At 39.7% G+C, this 23789-nt stretch overlaps 1 protein-coding gene across 1 annotated transcript in view; it reads right to left on the bottom strand.

Moving 5' to 3' along the window:
* Nucleotides 1–7271: 7271 nt before the first annotated feature.
* DHRS3 (dehydrogenase/reductase (SDR family) member 3) overlaps nt 7272–23789 on the bottom strand; it is a 28179-nt gene continuing 11661 nt past the window's right edge. The window contains exons 2-6 of the mRNA XM_009325228.1: nt 11879–12022; nt 11459–11578; nt 10515–10753; nt 9352–9477; nt 7272–8127 (exon numbers count right to left, since the gene is read on the bottom strand). Coding sequence (XP_009323503.1) covers nt 8043–8127; nt 9352–9477; nt 10515–10753; nt 11459–11578; nt 11879–12022 — 714 coding nt within the window. The 3' untranslated portion in view covers nt 7272–8042. The remainder of the gene's footprint in view (nt 8128–9351; nt 9478–10514; nt 10754–11458; nt 11579–11878; nt 12023–23789) is intronic.

The following is a 23789-nucleotide window of genomic DNA, read 5'->3' on the forward strand; positions in this document are numbered from 1 at the left end:
TCTGTTGTGTGCTGTTAGGAGTCATTGGTAAATCTGACTGACAATATGAAGAGGATTTTAAAGGGAAGTACTGAAGATTGCAACGCTACCTATCAGATTGCATCACAGGAAACATGACATCTCCTGCCAGGAAGTGTCAGTGCTCCTAAATACTAGGCTTAAGAGTTTGAAAGAATAAAGATTGTTTTCTTAATTGATGTAGGGAATGAGAGCTGTGGGGAGTACTTGTCTGAATTGAAAAATAAATTATAGTTTTTACATAAGAAAAGTTACAACTCTGTAATTTGAACAGAGGGGACGTGTATCCGGGAAACCTATTTTTAAAATGAATGAAGATGTATTGACTCTGAATGTTTAAAACAATCAAAATGAGGTCAGAAGGTTCAATGCATAATCCTGTAATGATGGAACAGCGCATTCTATTGAATGATTAAACGTAGCTGTTCGTACATGACTTGTTTTTTTAACGTATGTAGCAACTTTTGCTGCAGGATATCAACACTTTTTTTTTTTAAATTATTTTTCTGTGTCAGCATCAGATCCCTCCTGAAGAAATTCAAAGCTGTATTTCATTTGATTAACATCCTTGTTAAACCTCAGCTATGCCGACAGGACAACAGAGAAGCTGAATGTGTTTTAGGGTTCAAAAGTATTATAATAGTTGATGTGGGGGAAGAAGTTTTTTTTGCAATAGCAGGCAGTTGATAAACATGTCAGATCACTAATACTGAACATTCAAGAATATTAGAATATTGAAAGCTACAGATTATTCAGGTACCAAAGCACACACAATATTGCTTGCTAGTGTCTCTCTCCCTACTGTCTTTTGCCCAGCCCTAAGAATAGTTAACAAAATACTGCCCAGCTCTGCAAGTATTCTCCATGAATTTGCAGCCCTGATGGGAGTCCAGAAGAGAACACAAGGTATTTTATTGCTGGTGGAAAGAAAGCCAAGCAATAGCTCACAAACTGATTTGTGATTCTGTGTAATCCTATTGCCGATTTGAGTCAATCATATTCTTCCTCGTTTGTTTATTATTAACAAGGGGAAATGTGACCTGAGACCTCAAGGGATCAGCTAGGAGATGCGGCGTCTTCTCTTTCTGGTACCCGAGAGAGTCTTCTCCATTACCTAAGGCTGACACTGAACCAAAGAATTGCTTTGTTCTCCGATGAGTGGATTTTTTTTTTTTAAAAAGCTCTTATTTTGCTACATGCAACAGTTGAGAGAGCAGAGACAATGAGCTTGTCACCTCTGCTATTACTTGTAATAGGCAAAGTTGCAGGGGGTATAATGACCACGCAAGTGAATTGGCTTCACTATGGCATGTCTGCATGAAATCAGCATTCCCAGCAGGCTCCAGGAAGAGGAACTGCATGTATGGATATCACTTGTTTTCCATTATGACCATTTCCATCTTCTGTTAACATTCTTCTGAGATGAGCCCTTATTATTATAAACCTTTATTCCATAGGACAGCATTTTTCATATAGCCAAAATATTCCAGAAACCATATCACCCCTGCATTTATTTCAGTCCTCTCTCTGCATAAAGGCACAAGTAGTTGACTTTCCTGGAAAAGACAGCAATGAATCGCTTCCTTTTCTTACAGCTAATGTTAATACTGTAATGTGCCAGAACGGTATCTGGGAACACTCATCAGATCAATAGCAATGCCCAAAACAGAAGCAGCAGCTGGTGGCTATACTCCAAAGTGCCTGATGCTAAAAAAGGAAGATGAAGAAGTGTTTCAGTTAATGTATTCACAATGCCCAATGTTCGCACATGGTGGTTCAAGGGAAGGAGCCAGTCAGGGGTCAAATCTAAGGCAGGACTTCTGGGAGTCACGTAGGCTACTCTCGGGCACCTAAAGGCAACTAGACACCTCGCTGCAATACTTGGTTTTGTACTGGCTGTGACATGTCATCTCTTTTTCTTTTTTTTTCTTTTTTTTTTTTTCAAAAGTGTCCTGTGGGACCAGACGTTTAAATCAGTTTGTTCAGTGATTATATGTACTGCAGCTTTCCATGCGGTCTTCCTCTGTACTAGTGTGCCGTAATAGCGATTTACTCAGGTAACCAATCTCAGTGGCAAACTGCCTCAGAAGACATGTAGGAAGTCAATTTTGGAAGCAAGGGTCATTTTCATGCAGAAGCCGGCAGGCTTCTGAGATGTCTAGATTTAAGGCATTGATATTCCAACAGTGTTCCTCTACATTAATTCCACATTGCTTGGGGAAGAAGATGCTTGGGGAAGATGTCAAACAGCAACCTTTCACTTTTGTGTTCTTTCCATTATCATTTGATTAACATAGACAGGGAAATTTCATGCTTAGGATGCCCATCTGTGAAAAGCCTGTACAATACAGAGGCAACTCTTTCAGATAAATAAAATGCAATTAAAAAAATGCTTTTGTGTAAGAAAAAAATGGGAAACTGAACCACATCTACCTAGTAGCACTAGGTCAGGATGATTACTAACACAAGCCAGAGAACCCCATGTCCTTGTAATACCTAGGCATGATGGATGACCTTTGCAGGTGGCTAGGAAAAAGTGAGTGGTGAGTCAAAGTGACCCTTCCTTGTTTTTACTTGTATGGGTTGCTTTCCCTTCCTCAAAAAGACAAGAGGCAGCAAACAGTAACTGGCGTATTGGGGTGTTGCGAGCCAGCAAGCTACAAAGTTAATGGACTACTTTCTAGGGCATGGTGACCCATAGGAATGAGCAGGAGTAACAACACGCTTCTTTTATAGACTTTGTATTTGGATGGAAATCACTTCAGGAATATAAGGTGGCGTCTTGCCTCTGTCTGTTTAGGGCCACCACACTCCCCTTAAGATTGCATCTATCCGCTATTTTGTTTTCTCATATACGTACTTCTCGGTCACTCTCAAGCTCAAATTAGAGTGCTTTCTTCCCTCATTTAAGAAGGAAATGTTCTTTTCTAGATTTATGCAGAAAAATCAGCATATTCATTTGCCTTGATTTTTTTTTCTGCATTAATACGTCACGATGCCCATAGCAAAGGTGAGCATAAGGAATGAGTAAGTTTGGACTCTTTGGGAAGGTGTGAAGATATAAATTGGATATCTTCTATTCTTTTCAGTTGGATCCAGTCCACACAGGCTGGATCAGTATGTGTTTCTGCTAAAGCAGATCTGTTACAGAAACAAAAGAGGGTGTTATGTTTCAAGAAAAGATGACAGGGGCAGGGGGAACTCACTACCTTCTATGGTACTGGCAACATTCAGGTTGTGTCCTGTGTCTTCCACCTGCAGTCTACTGGCTGGGGTACCTCAGCCCCATCAAAAGAGAGTCTGGTCTTCTCTCTAACACGTTACCTTGCTGATCTGACTCTGCTCAGGAATACAGAAAGGGTTGTTTCTCTTGAGGCTGTCAACTCCCCGAAGGTATTGAAGAAAGGTACTGAGGTGATCTTAGTAGAATAGAGGGTGGGAAGAGGGGCAGTTTATCAGTCAGAAAAGTGACTGAACACTGGATAAAAGAGGACGAGTAGCAGGGAGAAGGTGAAGTCCTGGTTGTCTTCATGTCTTTCTCTAAGTTAGTTGCTGAAATCTGTGAGAGACACCTGCCACTATTCACATCTCAAAATCTCCTTCAGAAAAGCACTCTAACGAAGAGGATTCTGTTCACTAGAGAATATAACTGCTGCTTGTGACTGACAGGTTTCACTCAGTCTCCAACCTGGTATTGCTTCTCAGCCTGCTGGAGTTTGAAAGATCTTAGCACCATGGAGGTGAGAGCTACAAAGACAGTCCAGAATATTCTGATTCTCGGGGCTGATGGTTGTTTGGTGAAAAATGCAAAAGATTACATTTGACATAATCTTGCTTCACCCCCAAACTTATGAACAAGTGTTGTCAAAAAAAGTGGCTGTCACACAGATTAATTAAAGCCACATGAAGAAATAAAAACAAAATAGATGGTCCAAGGTCACCCTGTATTCTTTCTCAACAGTCGCATTTCAGCTAGAGGAAAACACTAGGCCAAATTAATGTCTCCTACAAACAGATGTGTTCTCTTTGAAATAAATGCACCCACTTATGCTTTGCCTGCATTAAGTCTGTTACCGTGTTTTTATGAGATTTGGCAAGTGCGGTGCTATCTGTTAATATCTGAAGGTGGGAGTGTTCAGGGAGTTGTCTGAAAGGCTTGCAAGACTAGATCTGATCATATCCGCCCACACTAATTAACACATTACATAAAAGTACAACAAGTTTCTCTTTGCAAACATCAGAATCACTTGCCCAGGCACTTTCTGTGAAGTTCTAGAAGAACTATAGGGATGGACTCTCTCACTTTTTAACCTCAACAGAACAATGGATGAGTAGGTAGGGTATAGTTCCCACTTTCAGGGCTCACTTCTTTCTTCATCCTGCTAAAATCATGCCATCGGCAGGGATACAGCTGGAAGGACCTTTCTAAAATTCACCAAGGGTGCATGAGGGAACATGATTTTTTTTTTCCCCTCATCAAAAACAAAATACAAAGTCAAATATTGACCACAAGGAATCAGATTTACTTACAAATGACTCCTCCTCTCCCTGCCCTGCCTCGCTAATTCTGAAAATTACTCTGCACAAACACCAGCCTCTGAAAACACCTGGAACTGAAAAATCCTTCCATTTTAATAGGGTCTTTTTATGGCAGGAGAACACATGTTCCAAAATGGCTAACATTTCTCTATCATGCAAATTTTAAACCACCAGCAATCTCCTGTATAAAAGCGATAGTAAGGGGTCTTCTACTTCTTCGTAGATGGGAGCAAGTAAAACTAATTTCATATGAAACTTCTGTGACCTGCTCCTACAGCTTCACCTAGATTCCTCCAGCAGGATAATAAATATATGCCCTGATTTCGATTTACTCCAGACTCTTTGTATGACATCTGGCTTCAAGATGGTGGCACTGAAAAGTGCAGTAATGACATAGGAAAACAGAAGGGAAAAAAATAATTGTGCAGTGCAAAGCAGGAGGCAGTGGAGAGAGCAGGAAAAAACGAAATTAAAATAAGTCAAAGGGCGGAAATTCCTTTGAGAAGGCCTTAGGCTTCAACAAAGCTCGTCCACATTTGCAGCACTTCAAGATTACCCAATACTAACCTTATGTAAAAAGGGATAGTAGACCTCAGCAGGCATTCCCCAGGAGCCTTTCTATAAAAAAAGTCTTCAAATGTATCTATCCAAATTTGCAAGTAGCTCACTGGACGGAGAGCATTCTATCTTGCAACACTCACAAGAGAAGAAATGCTCTTACCCAACTCTTCCTTACTATCTGAAAAGCAAAGTCAATGTTTTCCTCATTATTTTCTGTTTGCTGCATACCTCTCCCCCACTGTGACTGCTATTTGACCTGTTGTCCGCTCAGAGACCCTGAAGGAAAGAGAGAGGGAAGTTTGTGTGTATGTGTACGAGAGGAGTGAGATGACGAGAGTCTCAGCTACGTTCCGAGTTGTTTATATTCACTAGAAAGAAATCAACAGCACTTAGTATGTAAGACAACCTCTGAAGATAGGGAACATCTTTCATGCGGTGCAGGAAAAGAGCAGATTCATCTAAGGGACAGGATTTGGGAATGAATGGGGAGTTAATTTCAATGTGTGTACTGGTTTTTACCTCACTTTTGCATTAGGATGTCATCAATGAATAGAATCTCAGCATAAAGGTTTAATTTAAGGGGGACACTGTGGGGGGTGCCCTCTTTCACCAATTCTGTTTGCTCTTGCATCTACAAGCCTGACATGCCTGACTGTGATTAATGAGAAACTAGAAAGGATTAGAGTGCATAAGGGGAGGTACGTATAATCATCCCTTTCCCTCCCAAGCGTCTCTTGATAAATGTGGTACCTTCAGTATTCCTGGAAGATCCTGGAAGAGTTCTCCCCTGATTGCACTTGTGTTTTCAATGAACTGGGTTTCTTCTCAAAAAATTGACAAAAAATAAAGCTGAAAGCACCTATTGGCGTGGGCGTCAAAATCACAGAGATCAAAGTTTCTTTTCATGCTCTCCAGAGAGCCTCAGACATCTAGGAATTCAAAACAAAACTCCATTGTAAGAAACCTTTTCAAAGCTGGCACAGTGCTACAGCTTATATGTTCTGCACTCAGAAGGAAAGCACTGACCCAGATAGGCGAGCTCCTCAAAATACCCATGCAGGCAGAGGGGCTTGCATCAATGGCACTTCTGGCAATATCTTCCTCCTGAACTGCTCAAGAAGAGATACATCTACTGATTTGCAGTAAGGTTCAGACCTTCAGATTTTAACACTCACATCATTGCACCTAAGTAGTTGGGCTCCATTCTACATGGCAGAACCAAAGGAGTATCTCAAATACAGCTCACAGCTTTTCTGCTGTAACTCAGATCTCTTTTAGGAAATTATATATTTCAGTATATGGGTTTTTTCCTCTTCTAAATTTTTGTATAGAACCTCTTGGTTTATGAACAAATACTGCTTTTCCTTTCTATAGCGTGTTCCATTTGAATTTGCTGAGCTTTTGACAAACATTTAGGTAGTCAGACTTACAATTTTTGAGGTAGGGAAACACTAGAAATACCTGCTTTGCAGGTCAGGGTGCACCTTGAAATTATGCAGCTGGCCCCAGGTCACACAGGACATCTATGGAAAAGCTCAAAATTCAAGTCAGGAGCCCTAAATTCACTCCTTTCCTTTAACCACGGGGCCTTCCTTGAGGCGCGTCATTCAGGTGTTCTCCAGTTAGGCTTGCTACTTTCCTGTATTGCAATTATATTAATTCCTCTTTTAGTAGTGTTCCAATATGTTTCAGCTACATTACTATGCCTAGTGCTGCACGCTGCATCTGGCATAGGAATGCAGTGTTGCTCTTACTAGGCTGTCAAAGAGAATATATCATTACAAAAATAAATAATGTCTAGCTGCTTCTGGCATTTCAATCCAAGCAGTATTTATCGCTTTTGGCTGATCAGTGCCTGATTCAATGCCCCTAAAAAACAATGGGTGTATTCCCAGTTGAATTCAATGTGCATTTAATCAGGTCTTTGCTAACTGTGCTTCCAAACTTCACATTTCATGAGCACTACAGTACTGTCTCTTCTATTTTTAGAGCATTATTCCACTTACTTCACTGTGCAGATTGATACAATGGACTTTCTTCTGCATGGATTATGTCAGTGAATGTATGTTTGTACAAGCAGGCTCTAGTGTTAGTTCTAGATTTAGTTCATCCCCAGTGTGATGCTGCCTACATGCGTGGCAATCTGGGATTAATGCTAAAAATATATATATTTTTTATCATAAATGAACAAAAATATTCAGAAAGACAATTAAATTTCATATGTGAGTTCAGTGACAGAAAGAATCTTCCACTATTCAAACTGTCTGTTCTTCTACTGAGCATTCCTCTCCAGCCTTCACAGGTGAAGTAAGACAGCCTTCTTGGGCCCAGCACAGTCCTTCCAGACAGAAGTCCTGGGTGGCCTTTAATAAAGAAAACATTGCTCCACAGTTAGCTCCTTCTCTGAGTTGGGAACAGCTTCATCAACGGATGTGAAGTGAAGGAAGGAAAGGAAGCTTCCATTAAATGTCCATAACTTTTAGTTCTTCAAAGTATTTTTTAAGTTCCCCATTCAAAAAGCTGAAAAGAAACCAGAAGCAGTTTGTAATTGCAGTTCCTCTGAAAAGAGGGGATAAAGTATGGGGTGTGATGTACTGCCTCTCAGCTGAGACAGCCTACAGACACTTTAGAAACAAAAATTACATCTTAAAACTATGAGTAGATTTAACAATTGAACTCTAAAGAATTAAACATCATATAAACATTTCATACTTTTTGTTTTTCTTTCCAAGGGTCCATAGTCTACTCATTCAATCCTGTGCAAAGGTCATGTTACTATGGATATGACCTACAAGAAATGTGTTGCCTCAGAGCAGTGCAAGTCACATGAGCAGGCTAAAAGCCAAGACTGCTGATTCACAGTCTTGTCAGGATTTTCATGCTTGTGTTGGTTTCACTGAAGAACAGTCCTTGCACCATCAAGTCTATGTTCGTCCTTTAAAAGTGTTCATGCAGGTGTAGCTCCCAGAAAACTTGTGGATTTCTTCAAGTGCTGCCTGAGGGAGAATGCTGCAGGAGAAGCAGAAAGAAAATAAGCAGACCAGCCAAACCTCTTAGTCTATTCTAATAAGAGGATGTGTAAGTATGCGTTTAGGTACACACATACATAAGTACACATATTCTCAAAAATCAGCTAGTGAGAGTGCACAGACAAAACGTGTCAGTATCCTGCTGTGAGTAGGCCTAAAAGGAGAAAGTTATATCAAGTCACTCTTTCTCTACAGAAATACTTATCCAAAAAGGTCTGTAAAAACTGTTAACTTGGAAGATACCAAAAGTTTTATTCTTCCCAAACATTGTGCAGAATCTTGCATTCTGAAATACACAAATTTAAACTGAGTTCTCTGGTTAACTTGCCATCTATTTGTGCTAGGCATGTGGCCTCCTTATCACAAGGTATGGATATAGATCTAATTTCCTGACAGCTACCGTAATGGAAAATAAATCAATTCTCACAATAAAGGAGAAGAACAGCCCTTTTTCAGTCTGTAGAGTATCTGGGACCTTTTGAGAGTATCCCAAATTTTACATTCAGAGCAAAGCATTTATTGTGAATTATTTTTTCTTGTTTGAAATGCAATATTGTAATTCTTTTCCACAGAAATCTCATGGCCTTGTTTCAATTCCTGAATGAACAGGAATTGAAAGGTTTTCCAAAGGCTTTAGTGCAAACTCTCGTGGAAAGATTTTGAATGTCCTTTCTCTTTAGTTGTTTCAGGATATGAAGTTATGACTTTGTTTCCTTAGGGACTTTAAAATTCCTGTCCTAATCATACACAAAAATTTTTTTTTATACTTTCATTGCTTTAACACAAGCAATGCTCTCTAAATATAGCTGTGATGTACATACCTTATTGTACAGAAATCCTTTACAATATAAAGCCCAGAGTCCAAAGAATGGCTTACTAAATCAAAACCAACTACATGCATATGTTAATTGTTAAGAAATTTCCTAAATACAAATACCAGTTCAGACTTCAGGAATCCAAATTTTGGGAGTGAAACTGGTTTCGTAATGGGGTTATACCCAGGGAAAACATCTACAAGGGGAATCTCAGAAAGTTTTCTCCCTTTTGCTTCTATGACTGTCTTTCATGGGAAGGGATGAACCAATCTGTTCCTGGATATCGTGTTACAGTCAAACTGAGGTTTGCCTTGGTGGACAGACATAGAGGACTGTAAGCCAACCTTGCCTAACTGGCTAGGCTATTGCTGGGCAAAGGAAATACTTACCTTTTCAGGATGACAAGAACATGCATTGTCCATGGAAGGAGCAGGAAGGCTTGATTCATCTGAACGGCTTCTACTGTCCTCCTAGCCACTGTCTCTGGCTTGAGAGGAGGAAAAAGATTAGGGAACCTGAATAAATAAAGTAAAAAATAAAATAATTATTTGTTAACCAAACTCCTTCTTTAAGATGTCACTGTCCAAGTCCTGTTACTCACTAAGCTATCACTGGTTACTGGCATTCAAACATGCCCCAAAGCAGGCTGGAAGAAGCAGAAAGTTCCAGTTTCAGCCAGAAAGCTAGAAAGCAGAAAGCCCAGTTCCAACTGGTACTATGGGGTTAGCTAAATGGTTAAGAATGTACATGTTGGCGCCTTTAGAGAGAAGTGGCAGAGTGTATTCAGAACCTTGATTCAGGGAGTTTCTTAAACTGTATGCAAACCAATACCAAAATACTGTCTTTTCAGCACTGGTGTTTTTCCTCTTCCTCTCTGTTGCTCTTTGCTTGATTCAAATTCTTCACAGGTGAAAGACAAATATTATCCCCCATTGCTTTTAAAACCAACCATAAGGCTTTTCCCAGCTCCAGCAATAGCTTGACACTACATTCTTCTTGACTAAGAGAGCACAAACTATATTAACAGGTTACTTTGTCCATTATAAAAGATTAATTTGGTCAGCCATTAGTCTCTGAATTTAGCTTGTTCTCTTAGATAGAGGTAAAAAGCAGGTACTGATAGCCTTACTTCAGTAAGTGGCTGTCATTCCTTTCAGTGGGAAAGAATTAAGTATTTCAACAAATAAAGAAGGAATTTGTACTGTTCGTTCTCAAGTAATTTGTAGACTGCTCCTTTTGAATGACCTCAAATTTCAGATTGCCTCCCCTCCCTCTCTGGTGGCTACATATAGCCCAAATACACTTAGGGAAAAATAGCTTTCAATTTTCTTTGTAGAAGCAAATGTCTCACTCAGTACAGGCACGCTGTATGAATATGCCAGCAAACTGAGGGAACCAGTCTGATGAGTCCCAGGTGGCCTAGAGTGACCCTCTGTTCCCAGGCAGCCAAATGAGACATCAAATTCTCTTAACTAAATGAAGTATTAATTAGGAGTGTATTCTGATGATTCATTTAAAGTGAGATGCTTTATTCTAGTTCCCCTGGACTGACCTGATTCTCATGCCCTGAAACATCTCTGTGCTCGTGTGGAAGGGCAGGACTGTTGTGGCATTCACTCCAGGACAGTCTAGCAGCCCCAAGGTCAGGCTCTCCATAAAGGCAAAGGACGAGGCTTTGGAGGTGCAGTAGTCAATGGCACCAGGGATGGCTGACAAGGCCAGGACAGAGTTCAGGCAAACAATGTGTCCATTCTGCAACTCCAGCATCCTTGGAGGGGAAAAAAAAGTTTGCTCAGCAGAGATACAACAAGAATTATAGTTACTGAAAAAAATAAGGTGACACAGAGACAACAAGCCAAACTGTGTTGTTCATTATGCTAGGAAAGGAATGGGAGAGTACCTTGTTGCTTTGTCATTTTCTGAAAGATTCTGAACAGGCAAAATTTGTGTAGAACCAAAACAAAATCTTTCCTAGCATGTAAGTAAGCAGTACCCACAGATGAAGGCCACGAACAGAATGCTTTGTATGTTTAAGAACTTCTTGTAAAGGACAAAGTCTTCAACAAAGTGATGAAATCACAAGAAGCTCTTTTTTTATTACTATTACCTAATCCAAAATGGAATGAGTTTCACACTAGTTTCCTTCCCTGAGCAATGTAGACTCATGCTCCTCTGATGTTCCATACACATCACTGTACAGAAAGCTACCCTCTGTGAGCTCAGGCTTTCTCAAAAGAAATCAAATGTTTTACTGGAAATCACAGAATGGGGATACAAGAGCATCAAATACTGTGTTACTACTGGAAGAATTAAATTTTTTTAGACTTCTTTCCTCTGGCCTTTGTCCCTCACATTGTTTTTTCTGTCTCCTTTTCATGTCAGACTGATTTTACCAACCATCATTTAGAAAGACCTAGTAGCAGCCAAGTGTTTACTGGCTGTAATCTGTCACTCTCATTCCCAATTCTGAATACATGTGACAAGAGCTTGTCTTACCCAGAACTGTCCCAGGGTGTTGATATGTTGTGATTTGAGCAGTGCATCATCATCGCTGTCCATCAGGCTCTTACCGTGGACCACAGCAGCATTGTTCACCAGGATAGTGATATCGCCCACCTGCAAAAAAAAGCAAGTGACTTGTTACAACTAATACCTCTCCTCACGAATCAGCAGTCACCATTATATCTGAATATCTATTATTGCCTAAATACATTATTATTTTCATAGCTTTTGACATTCTTGTCTATAGGCCTTGTAATCCTTCTGGATCACTTAAAACAGGTAGCTAGACTTTGTACGACATAATCTGGATGGTCACCCTTCTTTTTTCCCAATTTGCCAATATATTTTTTTTCCTCATCAAGTATGAGTTGTTACTAAATTCTGCCCACAAACAGTGTTTCCACAGACACTAACCTTTTCCCGCACAGCTTTGGCTTGCCGATAGACCTCCTCTCGATTTCCTACATCACAAATGAAATAATGGCATTCTGTCCCCATCATCCTGATTTCCTCTGTGGTCTCCTTCAGGCATTTCTCAGTTCGACCCCACAGGATGATCTGCAGCAAGAAACTTTTGTTAGAGCCAAACTGCTTCTGCTTCAAATCTAAAATAATTAAAACATGCTTCTAACTTCAACAATTTGATGACCATCTTTGATGTGTTTTCACTGCCAGCCCTGTTGCATTGTTTCATTTAAGATTAACAATGATTTTCTATTACATGGGGATGGGGCTTGAGTATCATAGTGGTAGCTGTATCCCACTGCTGATACTCTATTTACAGGTTCTTTACAAGCAACACAATAGCTAACACAAAAAAATCAGATCTTCAGCCTAACATGACAAATATATGAAACACTTGGCAAATTTTCTGTATCATGAAATTTCAAATCTATCCCTGCTTTTGCTATACACACACAAAGAAGGATAAATTTATTCTAAAATCACAGACCTTCCTGTGTATCTGGTACGTTATCTACTTCTTGTTCTGCATTTGGAGATAGTATCTGCTCTGCAGTAAAACATTTTTTCATCATAACATATCATATGTAACTATTTGCAATGCTGTTTTCGGGCTGGTGTCCTAGGTGTATTTCAAACAAGAGGTTCATCCTAATACAGACATTTAAAGTGAGAAATTTCAAGCATGAATTTATTTTGCAACTAATATATGCAAGACTTCACTTGCCACTCCCATTTAACACAGTAAAAATGATACAATACTTCTTGTACAAAGAACAGTTCTGAGTATCTTATAGCATGGATTTGATATATAATGAAGACATAACCAGCGCAACCCTATCTGTATTCCTACACCATCATGGAGGTCAGAAATAGAAATAACTTGAAAAGTTACCAGGTTCATTAACTTTCATTGTAGGGCTTTATCCAGTATGATTTTTCCTAGCGAGACAACAAAATCAGTCTCAAGTATGAGGTGGTGCTTCCACTGCTGTCTTTGAAACATTAATCTACAGCTAAACAGATTTAACCAAAATATTTTTTTCCTAGTATATAACCTTATTTTCTATTTCTTTTAAGGCTACTGGAAGGAATATAATTTCATCTGTTACCTAAGACATCTATATATGAATCAATCTATCCTTTTTGCTCTTCAAGCTAAGTCTTCTCAGCATTCATCATGTTATGAATGGTGAGTCACTTGTCATTCTGCAAAATAAATTACTGAATGGAGTATGTTACTGAAATCAGCTGACTGCTCTGAGAGTCAAACAGCAAGATCCAAAAGAGAAAAAAGAAAAGGTTACTACTGCTCACAATTGCAGTTGTTGAGCATTGATAATGCAAAATTACTATTTAGTACTAAAGAATAAATGCGGACATTCACGTAGTCAAATGCAGGTTTACTCTGATCAGGGGACTGGGAAAATGGGATATGAAAATGGAAACAGCTTTGTTGCTCTCAGAACGGTGCTATTTCCAAGCAGTGGCCTTATCACCTGTGATCCAGGATTACAGCTGCTTTCCATACCATTGTGTATTGACTGTGAATCTGACTGGTATATTGATTTTTTTAATGGTTAAAAATAAGCACACTTAAACTTTACAAATTTAATAATCTTTGAGTTTTCCAAAAGTTGAAAGAAGAGGGAAAAAAAAGTCTAAATTATATCACTCAATTAGCTTTGTAACAGCAAGATGAACATAAAAATTTAGGACCTGTGGTATTCCCTCCCCACAACAAATCTCTTGCAGAGAACTTTAACATGCTTATTTTTAAGGACTAGTTAAGCTTATCTCATAACTGGTACTAAAACTAATCTCTGGCAGGGTCAAAGAGCTCTTCCAGTGCAACTAAGCAAGGCTAAAATGCAGAAATACCTGGGTCCTCAACCATTTCCTAAATGAGTTAAATTTACTATTAATCCCATTTATAAATCATTGGCACATCTGTGAACATAAACACACACAGACTGATGGACTTCTATTCTCAAAATCACCAAAGGACTAACGAGTTAGTTAACCAGAAACTTCAGAGCATATATAAATATGCCAGAGCCATTTCATGGGAAATCTTATCTCAGGGGAAGTAATTTTCAGGGAAAAAGCTGTGAGCAGACTTAAAAACTGTAAGAAAGCATATGGCTAAAAATGCAACTTGCATATTGGCCTATCTTCCAAAGTCTCAGCGTAGCACCCTTGGCCATCAGGCTTCGGCATCTACACAAAGCTTGTAAAACTGATGGCTATTTACTCGCTTCTGAACTCAGAGCTAGACTGGGTGATATTTCTTATGCCTACTCTGCAAACTTGAAGGGAAATCAAGAACATGTGAGAAATTTCGCAAGCTTTCAGGAAATATTTACAAAATACTGTTCAACTATAAGCATACACACTTACTTGCTCTCTCTTTCACAACCTACATCTCTGTGGAAAGGGGAGAAAAAAACCCACTACAAAATGTCAACCGTAAGCATCAAGTTTGATGCCCACAGTTTGCACCAGTGGGAACTTCAGCCTCTTAGCAGGATTGGATCAGTCAAATGCAGACACCAAAAAATTAACTGACAAGTTGAAGAGCGATGGAAGGTAGGAGAGGAAGAGCAGAGAAAGAGAAATAACGTGTCAGACAAGGGGAGTAAGGCAAGAAACTGACCTCACATCCCTAGCACTCTAGGGTTTCACACTGCTATTGCAAAATAGAAAGTAGATCACTCACTCTTCACTTTAATCTGTTTCAAACATCCATACAGCCTCCTATTCCCAAGAGTTGCCACTGATGCATTGAATGTCAGGAAATATACATGGAAGAATAGTTAAGCAAAGGACAACCTGTCAAAGGAACATCTGTCTGTGATGCAACTCTTGGACATAACATTTTTTATGCCCCAACAGTTACTTTGGGACCCTTAATATCCTACAGGCAAGTCTTGCAAGGTGACCCCATTAAAATCTGGGCCATCTGGGGAAGACAGAATTTGCTGGTTATCCTGCTGACAGCATTAACTTCAGTACTGATTTTTTTCCATGGGAAGTTTTCGTGTCCTTGATACTGTTCACACTCAGGTGAAGGCTTCAGCCTGCGTAAGAGAAAAGCAGTAAATAAAAGACCATTCTTTTGTGAGAGGTGAAAGTTCCCTAACAACACAGTGGGAAGTGAGGTTTCCTGCTGTCACTTCTGCTACTTTTTACAGATGGATAAAACTCAAAACTCAATACAACATGCTTTTGGTCCAAATTCAAGCTTGACTGCTCCTACAATATCATACGAGACTTTAAATTTCTCTCTTACATCTGGCCAAATTAAATTGGCACGGGCTTCCCTCTGGCCTCCTAGGATATCAGATCTTACAGAGAGACAAGACTTTCAGTTGCTACATTAGCCTCATAGTTGAGGCTTCTGTTGCTCCTGAACTCTACCTTTACAGAGGGCTTTGGCTTAGAGTTTCTGTGTAGGCAATACTTCTCTCTCCTTTTCTTGCTTGCAGCAGTTCCATCAATGTTTTTCTAGGTCCTTACTCTACTATTGCCTCCTGAGATTTCTACAAACCTACTCATCAGTCTTCTGCCCTCCTGAATTCACCTCCTTCTGCAGAATCTGCAATTTGACAATTTGCTTTTTGGCACTCACAAGGCTGTGTTATTTGTAAGATTCTCACTAAACCATTCCACTAGACAGCTTAAGAGTCAGGAATAATCATGCATATTCTCATGCTCCTGAACAAAAAGTTTTGCTCACTGTTGAGCTGATGAATGATTGTGGGTCTGGGCCTGTATTTTACTGATGCCCCAGGAGCTCCAGTTAGCCTAAAGCTGCCCAGTTGGCACTTCACTTCCCTTTATATGCAAGCAAGCATGTAAGGAACTCTCATTTTATTCTTTGCTCAGTCAACATCAAGAAAGGCATCATTTAGCTTTATCCTGCCCTAGTTAGGATTTGAGGGCTCTGCATTTGTAAGGAGTCTAGATCTGCAGTTTAGGATATGGTCCATTTTACTAGGAAGCACAATTTCCAAAATGTAGACATGAGTCTCAGTCTGGTCTGTGACCCCTTTCCTTTTTAAGTTTAATTCTAAATTGGCAATAAGTGTGTCCCAACTGGAGGCTAAGTCCTGAAAAGAATGACTCTTACAGACACAGAAGTTCCTGTCTGGGACAGAGAAAAATGCAGAGGAATAAAGGAGAGAAGAGACACGACGTTCCTTATTACACAGCCTGTCAGGATGTTGCACAGCCACCCATTCACAGTAATTTAATGGTGGATAGAGGAATATTTAATTTGTGTTTTGGAGAAGTTCTTGGACAGACAGTTTTCCGTCCTGGAAAGAATCCAGCCACTATTTCTTCTCCCCCTTCATCTCTCGTCATCCTGTCCAGCCTGCCCCTCCCTACTGCACTAGACACGCTCTCCTTTCAAAAAGTTACTGACCAGAAAATTGTTGAGGGCAACAGCCCAGTGAGGCGGTTAATCCCCGCTGTGGCAGGCCCGCTCCTGGAGGCTTCCTGCCCTGTGGTTACCTCTGGGTGACCCCAGTGGTTGGCAGTCAGGGATGCAGGTGGAATGTTAAAGCAATCGCTTCTGCTCCAGGCTGCTAGCGAGAGGCGATGAGAGCCCGGGCAGCAGCAGGGTAGGAGTCTTCCTACCATTGGACATACGAAAGAATAGATTTATGATGACAGAGGAACTTAACACGCCCTCCTCTCAATTAACTTTAAAGTGGGAAAGGGCTGTGACATCACGGCTTAGTGCAGATTTTCCCAGGATTTATTCATGAGCAGATTTTTGCAAAACAAACCTTATCTCTAGATCTTCTCCCCTCTGGCAAGTCACAGAACTCCTTATTTGGCCGTAGGAAAACCATTTCAGCTAGAGTGGCAGGCTCAGTAGACACTGCATCCTCCACTCCCAGAGGACTCGTTTAACTCTGGACTTAATCTGCTAATGAGACATGCCCCGAGGTCGGAGGGGAGTCAAAAGGAAGGTTTTAGCTGCTGTTGTACTAAGGCAAGACTTTCTAACGGGGGCCTGCGCTGGCTACTTGCCAAAAGCCCCAAACCTGACTGCAGGTTTAAATCCCGATTTTCACCATAACACAAGTTGAGTAAGAGTTATGCTTTTGACCACCACAAAATCAGATAAAGCCACTAATTTATATAAACTGGTCTAGCTTGAAGCTGCTATCAATGACAATATAGACACATGATATATGCTTCCAGAGTCTTAAGTATATTATTGGTGCAGCGGATGAGGTTAGAGCTAATTTTACATCATTTACAAGGCTATTTAGCTTGTTTGGTCCGATTTTATTGCTAGTACAATTCAAGAACAGCAGCAAAGGAATGTTGCCCTTTTACACTGTCAATTAATTTGGCACTGTATCTTCAACAAACCCGCTGTGCTAGACTTTATCCCTCCAGTGAACCAGACCAGTATTGGAAAGGTGTCCCACAACAAAAGCATTTCTGAGACTGAACATGTGCCATTCCTTGACACTCCGCTTGGATTATCTGGGTTGTATTTTAGTATAGAATTGTTCACTCTTGCTCTTTTCCAACACAACAACGTGCTTTGTGGTTAGCAGATATAACTTCCATTCCAAAAGTTTCTGCATTTTACAATTCATGAAGCAACTCTCTGTATCAATTGGAAGACACTGAAAGATTAAAGTGTTGCAGAGAGACACAAAAGCGCCCTTCCTGCCTGATCTCATTATTGCCACCTCTGCAAATCAACCACAACTCTTAGCCACAGATCAGCAGAGATAGGAAGTAGTTGGTAGGTCAACACATGAAACAAAAGTTGCTCTGTTTGGGTTGGTATCTGTAATTGCACAGACTGCTACCTTTGTTCAAACAGAGAAAGCCTTTCTGCACCCAATACTGAAAGTTCCTGCATACTTTTAGGAAGTACAAAGTGTAGATAATCCACTGAAGTATGTCAGTCTTATCCCCATATATTTACAAAGCCTGGTAGCACTAACTCACAGTTGGTCCTCTGAAGAAATGCATTCCAGTGTATCCCATAATCCTGGCAGAGTTTTGCATATCATGAGAAGAGGAGGCTAAATCCTACAGCCTCAAAAGTGTTCATGTATTTTGCTTGTCAATGGCATAAGGGTTTTCTCCTCCACCCCTTCCCTCTCTTGCCCCCAGGGCAAAGTCAGACAAGTTCTTTCAGGAGTTCTTCATGGGAGAGGCATGCTAAAGACAGATTACTGGAAGAGTGAAAGGTGTGGCCGTTCAGTGTGAAAAGCCAATCTTTGCTTTAGAAAGGAAAAAAGAACCTTTTGATGCCTGAAGTAGGTCAAAATACTTAACCCACCCCTTAGTGACACTTGTATAAAAAGTAAGCAAACAAAGCAGGCCAGTGGCAAAATTTTCTCAATTCCCACAGTGGAAAGTGAATATCAAAGCTGCAAGGGATGAGTATAAGAAAGATTACAGGTAAGCATGGCGGAATCAAGAGATTTACCTATTTTACATACAAACTTTTCTAGATTAGTATTTAGAAGTCGTAAAGACATTAGACTATAAGAATTTAATTTAAATTTAATCCTGCCACCATGGTAAACACAAAACACAGACTTTATTATAAACTGATTTGAGTTAAGGCCAGGAGTAATATATAGTAATGAGATTAAAAGTTAGGTCTAAAGAGACTTCAGAAGGAGACTAGAAGAGTGAATTCCAATTCCTTAGTCTAGAGTCAGAACTTTTATTTCTTTACATGTTGACTTAGCACTCAATGGGATTAACATTATTCATCTAAATCACCGTCAATTCCAATTGTACCCCAGTCACCCTTTTTTTTTTTCCCTCTGAAGAAAACAAAACAGCACCTAAAAAGTCAGAGAGAAGTATGTAAACACCTGTCTCCCATTCAGCAGAGGCCTTCCTTGGAAAGAAAATTTTTAATTTTCTGTCTGCATACAGGCATTTAAGACCAGCTCCCTCTAAAGAAGTGAACAAATGCCTACTGTTCTCACAGTCAGGACTATTTAAGGACAGGTGGCCCCATGCTGACTTTTTTTCCAGTGGTTTTTCCAATTGCTTTCGTCTGCAACATGAACTGCGACTCCAGACTGCCTTGGGAGCAACACTTTTCAGCTCTGTTGTACAGAACAGTTGAGGAAGGGGAAGGGTTAGGGTTGTTTGCAAGAAGAGGTCATGCAGGAGTCAGCCTTTACAATCCTATTAACGCTGGGACAGGGTCAAATGGAGTGCACGTTCCAACAAAAGCACCAAGTGGCCACAAGCTGTCACCCTGCAAAGGTTCATGGAAGCATTTGTGGGGGAAAAACGACAGATTTTTAATGGTGAATGTCTGCCACACCATGTGTTAGAACTGGCCTCTGCTCCAGGGAACCACAGCACACAAAGAAATATCCAGCAATAAAATTCTCTGGCTGCAAAGCAGAAAGAAGTGGCATATCTGGGGGTTAGGGAGAGGGGTAAGTTTTTTAAAGTTATGTATTTGAGGTAAGGCTTTGAAGATATCTACCAATAGAAATATAGTTCTCCATCCTGTAAAAATAACTAGTGTGCTGCCACCTCCGTTTGCTTGGCATGCCATCCCTATAATCCAGATTCATATAAAAATGTCCACAGAGATCTCAGGAAATTGTGGGGAGGGTAAATACACAGGTGCAAAAAGCCCTTTCGTACTGCAAGCACAGCAGACAGGATGAAGGGATAGAAAGTCAGTAAATAACATTTCAAAGGAAAAAAAAAGAAATTACTGGATCTGCTTGACAAAAATGCCATGGTCCAACAGGGCATTTCAAAATAGTTGAAGGTTTGCTGTTTGCACGTTTTCCTTCCAAAATGCTGCACTATTATTTTTACTTATTGCATATACCTCTCAGGGTAAAGAGTTCTTAACATGTGGCAGGTTAAATGTTCATGTAATATAGTTAAACATTTACTATGACAGAAAGTTATGTTGACACTGAACAGTAAGAGTGTTTGTTTTTGTAAAGCTAAAAACAAACAAAAGTTTAGATTACAGGGAAATGTTAGAAGTAAGGGACATGTGAAATTAAAAACGTGGATCCAACACAGTGTTATTTCCATCACCTGACTGGGTGAAAGTAACTCCTAAAATTGCCTGGTTCAACTAACAGTTAACTTAAAAGTCTGCTACTTCTTAACTAACAAATTGGAAAAATCAGACCTGACAAATTTATGGAAAAAAAGAATTAAAGAACTACAAATTGGGTGCCAATAGGACTGGATTATTTTTTAGAGTTTGCCTTCATATTTATGAGATGATTTCTGTAACAGAGTGCCTAATCTTGAAATGCTGAGCGGTTTTAACTTCTGGTGGAGAAGGCTGGCCATTGCATCACCACCTTCAAGACAGCCCTCAGAGACTGCTAGGGCTAGTCCCCTGTATAGTTTACAAACGTTATCAATTATGCTGGATTACCAGTTTAGAGAAAAAAATTGTCAGCTTTAATTCAGAACATCTTCAGTTTTGCTTTAAGCTAAATCATTATGAGTATTTCATCAGCACTTTACTTATTTTGGGGAATATATACAATTCCACTACAAGCTCTATACAAAATAATAAATACAATTCTATCAATCAGATGCTATACTCAAAAGGTAACTTAATTAGCCTTCTCATGCTGGACCGGCTCTGAACCTTGGCAGTAATCTATGATCACTGCTATGTGAACTGGAGCCAAGTTTACTCCACGCTGTTATGTAGATCTGTGATATGTCATTATAGTCCTGTTACCAGTCAAGGAGACTTTGCATTTTGCTGTACTGTCACATCAGCAGAATCCAAAAGTAAGGTGGACAAAATGGTAAATGTATTAGAAGCTCTGATGAATGAGGAAAGCCACAAGGAACGTTTACAAGCCAGAGGAAGGCATAGGCAGACAGACAACCCCAACCCTTGTAGGAATATCACAGAAAAGGAAGACTAGGGGAAGTGTTTAAATTTGTTAAAGTGGAAGAAGGCTTGCAACAAACAGACATGGAAACCTAAGGATGAATAACATTTCTAATGCCATCATTATAAACTACCCTCCAGAAAGACCTAAAATATGCTCCAGATCATCCATGTGCATAATATGATGCGGCTCTTGACTGAAAAAGTCATTTCTCTCATGAGGCTACTGGAGAAGTATTGGGAGTTAAAATAGCCTACATGAAATGCGTATATAAACTGAATGCTAACAACAGCTCTAGACAAGCTTCTCTACAAGCCTCCTTTCTTTGCCTCCAGAAAGAGAATTGCTACCATTTTAAAATCATCTAAAAGCTGTCAAAAGGAGCTTTTCTTATAAGTATTTTAGTCAAAGAAATAAAGGATACTGCTTAGAAGAAAGCTTCAATATTTAAATGCTTGACTGGTTTCCTATCTTTTTATGTACATTTCAGAATGTTATTTTTTAAATGGTGGCTGTTGCTATGCGACAGGGCAGAATTTCTAAAATCTATTCATCTGTTGTACAAATGACAGTTTTCAGGACATATTTAACTCTCTCAGCCTATTAAGTCAAAGAAGGAGGACGGAAATTGGAGGATTGTAAGCTCCCAGAGCATGCATCCCCAAAGGGGTACAGCATAGCTAAAAAGAGTCTTTCACTGATTATACCAATTTTTTCAGTGCACTGTTGAGATGAAGTAGCTACCCTGCTTCTAAAAAATGTGAAAAATGGCACAGCTCTAGTTAAATAAAATGATAGCTAAATGTAGAAACAAAACTTAAGATCATTACTTTTACCCAGAAATGATCAAAGCAATTCTAATCAGATTCTGCCACAATGATACTTATTTAAACTAGAAGGGCTGGTCAGGCAATCACAAATCAAGCTCTAGCATGTTAAGAAGTTACAGCTCCCTGGAAGTTACCATCCTTTGGACGTGACTGCCTATCACATGCGTGCTTTTTAGGCTACTGCAATGCAAAATGAATTTAATTCACTTCAACATGAACATAAAATCAATTAAACTATCACGGGACATGAGATAAGCTTTACTTTCCAGTAAAATGAACTATATAAAGTAACCTGGTCAGTAACTAAGATTCAGCTGAGGGGGCAGTAATATAATATTGACGCATGATAATTCCTTAATGTGTTCAAAGTCAGTAACAAGCACAGCTCTATGCCATAAGGGTTTTCTACCTACTGGTAGACTGCAGAGCATTGGGGATCTGTAAACTACTTCTATGAAGTGTGTGAAATTTAGCCCTAAAAAACAGGCCTATTTTTGGTTGACTCACATTCACTGTAGAACAGTCTTTACTTCTACTGAAAAATATTTACAGGTACACAAAAAGACTAAAATAATTGAACTAACTGACATGATGCGCAGGAGTGCTGACTGGCAGCTATCTCCATGTGCATCAGTGGGAAATCTGTAATATATTGTCACTGTTGAAATTGCACTTAGAAGCCTAAATCCTGATACAAATAACGCGACTTGGCCTAAATCTGTGACTCAAAAGCAAACCAAAAGTATTTTAACTGTTTTTACTGATTGTAGTGGCTAAAGAAGCCTTCCGACTTCATGTATTGCAGAATAGTTCATCCCAATTATACTGACTCCCTCTGAGATGGATTTTTTTTTCAATCTACAGCCAGCATTCTGATTACTTAGTTGCACTAACAATTTCAACGACAACATGAAATACAGTTCTTGCAATATCATTTCAATGGTTAAGAATTTTCTACCTTTTATTTTCCCTTTTAACGCAGTCAGGAAGAGAAACTAAAATCACTTTATAGAAGAAGCTTTTCTAAATTTCTGATTTTGCAAAAATGCTGGACTAAAATAAGACACTGACAGTGGTCAAATCCATCAGCATAGCACTTCCTCTGCGTGAGCAGTAAACAAGTGTAATGATGTCATCAGGAGCTGGCTGACCCACTGATGAACCCCGGGCTGTAAGGGAGATGCAAGGTGCCAGATCACTACACACCCACACACACCCACACACATGTGCATACCCACACACAGCCTTACAGCATAAAAGGTGTCATAGAACAATCTGCAACAGTTGCACATCATCATCTAGGGAAATGAAACCCTGAAAAACCCCTTTGACGGCTAAAGGTTTTGCTTTGAAGAGGCAAACCTCTTGCTTCCATAAAGCACACAAATATAAACACAACATAGACAATAGTCTCTAAGGGGCCTGGATTAAAATCAAATAACAAGCAACACAAAGAACACTCTACAACATTGCACAATCAGCATATCTCAAAACCCAAAATCAAACAACTCAGTTCAGTGAGACAGGACTCCCGTGTTTCCCAAGAGTCCTGGAAATGTTCTTACATCATTTCTGACAGCTCACTGTGGTCAGAGCCAGCCCTGTTCTATTACCACTTTGGGAAAGAAGTATTTGTACCAGCTGGATGTCTTTAATATTCTACTTGGAAGGATGACCTCTTCTCTTTAAGGCAGTAAGCTGGGTTTTGTCCTCACTGGTAAGGTTTTTTTTAGGAGGTAGGGCACAGGGAATTTGAGTTTGTAGTCAACATAAAACCAAGCTGCTGAAAGTGGATGTCAGGATTTCCCATCCCCTCTCCAAACTACCAGAGCCAAATCTCACCCACCGAATGTACTGATCCGACAGAAAAGGTGTCTCTGTTTACGAGATTAAAATGACAGATCTAAGACAAACATTAATTTAATCTTAACGTAGAAAATATCTGATTATCCACTGTTATTGTTGATCCATTCTTTTTAAGGGCACAGAAAGATGAAGTGAGCAGTGTCTTTACAACAGCATCCTCCGCTCCCATTAATTTATTTTAAGTCTAGTATATTTGAGGTTTTTCTTAAGGTCCAGCACCCAGAGTTAAAAGATTATCAAACAATTTCTGCTTTCAGTTTAAGT

The sequence above is a fragment of the Pygoscelis adeliae genome, unplaced genomic scaffold (genome assembly GCF_000699105.1).
Source record: "Pygoscelis adeliae isolate BGI_AS28 unplaced genomic scaffold, ASM69910v1 Scaffold36, whole genome shotgun sequence".
NCBI lineage: Eukaryota > Metazoa > Chordata > Aves > Sphenisciformes > Spheniscidae > Pygoscelis > Pygoscelis adeliae.